This window comes from Priapulus caudatus, unplaced genomic scaffold (assembly GCF_000485595.1).
Source record: "Priapulus caudatus unplaced genomic scaffold, Priapulus_caudatus-5.0.1 Scaffold85, whole genome shotgun sequence".
Classification (NCBI taxonomy): domain Eukaryota; kingdom Metazoa; phylum Priapulida; class Priapulimorpha; order Priapulimorphida; family Priapulidae; genus Priapulus; species Priapulus caudatus.
The window spans coordinates 213,320-219,163 of record NW_014577146.1 but is presented as its reverse complement, the minus strand read 5'-3'; the positions used below and the strand labels follow the sequence as shown (position 1 = coordinate 219,163).

The 5,844-nt window shown below is 43.7% G+C and overlaps 1 protein-coding gene across 2 annotated transcripts in view; it reads right to left on the bottom strand.

The window, feature by feature from the left end:
* Window positions 1-5,844, bottom strand: part of LOC106804741 (methylcrotonoyl-CoA carboxylase beta chain, mitochondrial-like) — a 66,883-nt gene that overhangs the window by 31,222 nt on the left and 29,817 nt on the right. For both annotated transcript variants that reach the window (XR_001393357.1, XM_014806063.1), the window contains exon 10: window positions 5,055-5,198. Coding sequence is in view for 1 of the 2 variants with exons in the window: in XM_014806063.1 (XP_014661549.1) it covers window positions 5,055-5,198 (144 nt within the window). In the remaining variant the exon portion in view is untranslated. The remainder of the gene's footprint in view (window positions 1-5,054; window positions 5,199-5,844) is intronic.

Here is a 5,844-nt window from a genome sequence, read left to right as displayed (position 1 = left end):
AAAAACAGCAAACTGCGCAAAATAGTGGCTGACTTAATATTTTAATGGCTCCTCCGCCTCCCTCTCCACACCCTACGGCTCCTCTACCTTCTCTGCAATCTTTGTTTTGGGTGCCATGTGAATAGGCGACATTTTTGTTCATTGTTCTCTGCTCCCAAGATATGTAATTGTTCAGTGGTGGGTCTGGGATTCTAAGGAGAGGGTGAAAAACAAGCGGGGGGGGGTATGGGGGTCCTCCCCCAGAAAATTTTGAAAATGTAGATTGCAGGAGATAGTATTTGCAGCACTTTTGAGTACATGTACAGCCTTCATTCTGACTACGACAATTCTCTCTTTTTTAACTTTCGGATCAACATGAATCCCCACTGCATGTTGTTTGTTTTTCATGGGCTATCGGAAAATTCAAAATAATAATGGAATAAAAATACCAAAATGTAGGGGTGAACTTGCTGGTTTGCTGGTTCCAAATCGAGTTCACCTCTCATAAATCAGAAAATCTGACATATACCAGTGTTGGAAATAGCAGCTGGTATGCGTCGCTTTACCACACCATAGATTAATGGCGGGCCGCCAGGCTATAAGTGCTCTTGGAGAACCACTGAGAAAAACATAAATAAAGTACGTTTTTTCGTCAACTTTTTTCTTGGTTGTCCACCGGACAATGTCTTAGACTGGTTAGGTTGTCCGGCACAAATTCTGGTTGTCTCGGACAACCGGACAACGCTTATTTCGAGCACTGTGAATGAATTGTGATTTTTAAGATATAAGCATGAGCTTTGGCACACGGTTAGAGCATGCCCTAAAGAAGATTTTTGGCAATAGGGCCATCGCATATTCGTCCCATGGCAACAATGGCGGCCATTTTCCAAGATGGCCGCCCTTCAAATCCATTATCCTTCATTTTCAGCTAATATTCAACATAGAAACATGATCTTGGTGCCTAAACTAACATTGTCGGGGTCAAGGAACACATTGCAATCAAAATCATTATCAGTCGGAGGCCGCCATTTTGAATTTTAAGATGGCCGCCATTCAAACCCATTATCATTTAATATTTCAGCTAATATTCAACATATAGAAACATGATCTTTGTGTCTAAACCAACATTATCGGGGTCAAGGAACTCATTGCAATCAAAATCATTATCGGTCGGAGCCCGCCATCTTGAATTTCAAAATGGCCACCATTCAAATCCATTATCCAATTCAATTTATTTCAATGCAATTCAATCACTTTATTTACACCTGACAATTACATTTTAAAGGTATCATATTGGTTCAACAAATTAATTAACAAAGCTAATAAATTGAAAGAGTTGTGAAGAGTCACAAGAGCTTGTGACCACACATAACCTGCTTAATATACACTGCCAGCACTAGCACATCCGTGTCAACTGTGCGTATTGACACCTTGGTATACCCTTCCTTCACAGCATCTGCTAGGTGCAGTAGGATGCGGGTATCAGCCTCCTCTTGTGTGCATGGTGCAAGACCTGAGATATCTCGGGGCTGAGTATAGAGGACGTCAGCATGATTGGTGCTGATTATTTGTTTGTCAGTTTCAACGACTGTCACACTACATGCCAAGAAGGTGAATAGCTCAGCCTTGTTGTCGTTGATTGTCAGAAACTCCGGCCAGGTTCCAGGAATGGCACTGGATGGCTCAACGCGTCTACGAACTCCCTTCCCTCTCTTGCTGCGTTTTTCGGCCTTCAGACTTTTAGGGAGATATTCATCCCACACGACATCCACCCTGCTGACATGCTGCATCTGAGACAGCATGTATGGTGAGAACACTTGCTGCGCGTAATCGGAAAATGTCTTAGCAGCACCATTTCGTAGCATGTTCACGAGAGCAGCACCATTTCGTAGCATGTTCACGAGAGCAGCACCATTTCGTAGCATGTTCACGAGAGCAGCCCCATCAAGGATGATGACCGTACTATGGGGTCGGATGCATTCTCTTGTGAAGGAACCTGGTCCTCTAAACAGCCCACCAAGTCTGACTTGGTACCAGTTCTCAGCTTGCCCATTTGCGACAATGCTGGTGGACACGCCTGGTTTTCATGCTCAAAGAACTCCTCAAGATTTCCATCACGTATCTGCGATGCAATGCACAGCCTAGAGAACAGGGATGAGAGCTGTTGTTGGGACCTGGACTTTTCTTGGACTGAAGGCCGGCTGAATAGAGGGAGGTTGTTCCTGTTGATGGGATCTCTGATGGGCTTCGTCTGGTTGACCAGGCGCTCGCTGATAAAGGTGTCATATTGGTCCTGTTCAAGTTTCTCAATCTGGTTCACAGTGTCGATGACGGCTGCATCTGCAAAGTGTCTAGTATCCAGTACGAGAAGATCTACATTGCAAATATATTATTTGCAAATGCCATTTGTGCATGTTTGGTTTGCTCGTGGTGCAGGGTGTTAGTCTTCTTTCTCTTCTCAGTGGAGGCCCTAAACTCTCCAATCACACGTGCCATCTCGGGACCACACACCAGCCAACGTCGTAGAGCTGCAGTGTTCTCTGTCAGGCCCACAGCACCACCGTCAACTTTCACAGAGGCATTGTTCTGCTCGTGGGCCTGGTCAATGGCAATAGCAGAGAAGCTGCGTGTCGTCTTTTTCACAGAAACGTTTCCTTTCAGAAACTGGCGGTGGACATCAGGATGAGTATCTTTCACGCAAGTGGACTGGTATTCATCTGGCATAGTGGGTGTGTCCCAAGGCAAAGAACCAAGGCACAATCTTGGTCAGGGGATCTATATAGAGTAGGAAGTCGGCCTCCCATATTGATCGCACGTAGATCATCACCTCTATCTCCAGCTGCAGGATGATGGACCAGAAGTGGAACTGGGGACATGACACAGCTCTTTCAGTGCAACAATCTTCCAGGGACATCAGATCGTTTCCCTCGTCCAGGTTATTGCTGTACTCAGTGTAGGCGTTTTGTAGATAAATGGGCTACTGGCTGTGACTTGATGAACGCGTCGGGTGCATGTCACATGGGAGGCTTTCAGAAAGGAATCTGCTGTCCCCAGGAGTAGTAACTCCAGCTTGTACAAGTGCTCCATTCCAGCCGCTCCCCTCCAGAAAGTCGCCAAGTATCTTGAGTGCCGCCATCTCAATGTGAAGCCCACCAAACATCACAATAAAGTGATCTTCGTCGTGAGTCGCTGGCCAGCTCCACTGGATTTGTTTTGCCACTGTATACATAAGTTGAACCACAGTGATGATGGGTCCCTGACCAAGATTAAGAATCTCCACTGCCTGCTTCACCACTGGATATGCACTGGATATATGCACTGGGTCAGCTTTGGTGGTGGTTCAAACTTGCGACACATTCCAATCTATGCAATTCCCAACAGCCTAGGTGTGAAAGCGAAAGCACTAATGTTTTTCCATGCCCTGAGTGGGTGTGACACTGTATCCAGCTTCCTTGGCCATGGGAAGAAGTCGGCATGTCCAACTTGGTTAGCATATCCTCAAGTAACATGTGCCTTTCTTGTTCTCCTATCACAACCACATGAAGTTGACTCGCAAACTCGAAATTTGATAGAAAGGTTCGTTGTCAACATGCATAGCAGAACCAGTGTCACGAGCAAGGTGGATGAGGCAAGAAAGCACGTGTTCAGCCAAGGGTCTCAGACCACTGAAAACATCCCACCAACCAAAGCTGAGCACTTTGATCCAACATGTAATCATCCAACATGTATATTAAGCAGGTTATGTATGGTCACAATCTCTTGTGACTCTTCACAGCTCTTTCAATTTATTAGCTTTGTTAATTAATTTGTTGAACCAATATGATACCTTTAAAATGTAATTGTCATGTGCATTGAAATAAATTGAATTGGATAATAGATTTGAATGGCGGCCATTTTGAAATTCAAGATGGCGGGCTCCGACGATAATGATTTTGATTGCAATGTGTTCCTTGACCCTGATAATGTTGGTTTAGACACAAAGGTCTTGTTTCTATGTTAAATATTAGCTGAAATATTAAATGATAATGGGTTTGAATGGTGCCCATATTAAAATTCAAGATAGCGGCCTCCGACCAATAAGCAGTTTGATTGCAATGTGTTCCTTGACCCCGATAATGTTGGTTTAGACACAAAGATCATGTTTCTATGTTGAATATTAGCTGAAATATTAAATGATAATGGATTTGAATGGCGGCCATCTTGAAATTCAAGATCGCGGCCTCCGACCGATAATGATTTTGATTGCAATGTGTTCCTTGACCCCGATAATGTTAGTTTAGGCACCAAGATCATGTTTCTATGTTGAATATTAGCTGAAAATGAAGGATAATGGATTTGAATGGTGGCCATCTTGGAAGCGCATTGTTGCCATGGGACAAATATGCGATGGCCCTATAGCCAAAAATCTTCCTTGGGGCATGCTCTGACCGTGTGCCAAAGCTCATGCTTGTATCATAAAAATCACAATTCCCTCAAATATTGCACATATCTGCCGGGCTAATATGCAATTACAGGCACCCACATGTGAGCCTGAAAACCTTGGTTGTATGGGTTATGCAGTCGGATGAAAGGACGCACGCACGTATAGATAGTGTTGCGGCTAGGTGCCAACACAAGGTGCCAGTTACTCTAGCATTCGTTAACATTGCATAATCAATGGACCTATTGTTCCTTTAAGCACATCTCTTTACATCGGGTAAAGCCACGTCCGGGGTTATTATCCCTCGGGCGAAGATGGAGCGTTTTTTGTCTGCTTTTTATGGAGATATTTTACTGGAGATATTGGCGAACTTTGTCAGACTCACGCCAGCGTTATCACGTCGCTGCTATATAACACTATGAAGACAAAACGCTCTTACAGAGCATTGACAAAACAGATATTCACACAGATATTGGCTTTCATTGCTCGCTCTACCTTCACTATTCACTGCCACTTCGCGTCAGCCTACACACCATAATATGTAGCTGTTATATTTACCTGTTATACTTTGTACTGTTACACTTGTACTGTTGTACTTTTGTACTGTTGTACTTTTGTACTGTTATACTTTATACCTGTTATATATATAATGTACCTGTTATATTTTGCAGGAACACGAGCGGAATCTTGCGCTTGCAGCATAGTTCAATGAAGTGAGTGCACTTCAGTGCAGACTCCGCAAACAACACGCCATTGTTTCCCACGATGCCCACCGGATATCCGTAAATCCTAGCAAAACCTGCAAGCAAAAACAAATAAGTTAATATACTGCGCAGAACTTCGCGATAAATGCACCCGCACGCACGCAGAGAATCACGCACGCTCCCACGAATGACCGCGTGGAATAACCCAAAAGAATATATCACAGATGACGTTATTTGAAAATACAACGTACCCGACGTAATACACCGGAGGGATTTAACACTTGTTATTCAACAAGCGCATGAGCATTTTTAATCGAATTTTCATTATTAGTAGGAAGTGAAGGAACTGTAAAACACATGCACAACCCTCGTATGTGTTGCCACGTACGAGACGAGCGATGCAGTAACGACATAGCTACGAATTTCTACTCCGACGGCACGCGTCTTTCCATACGAAGATGTTCGTTTCACATTTACCCCCACTAGCAAAAATGCCCTCACATTAAATTCCAGCAATTTCGCATATTTTTGAAGAAAAAAACAATTTAACAACAACTTGGCTTTACCACTTGTTCAGCGTACTATTGCTATGGTCATGTATTGCTAAGGTACTATATAATACTCTAATACATGCGTGAGGAAATCACGGAATTGGTTAGAAGTATTTAATTTTTGTTAACCCCCTCCACACACACACACACACACACACACACACACACACACACACACACACACACACAC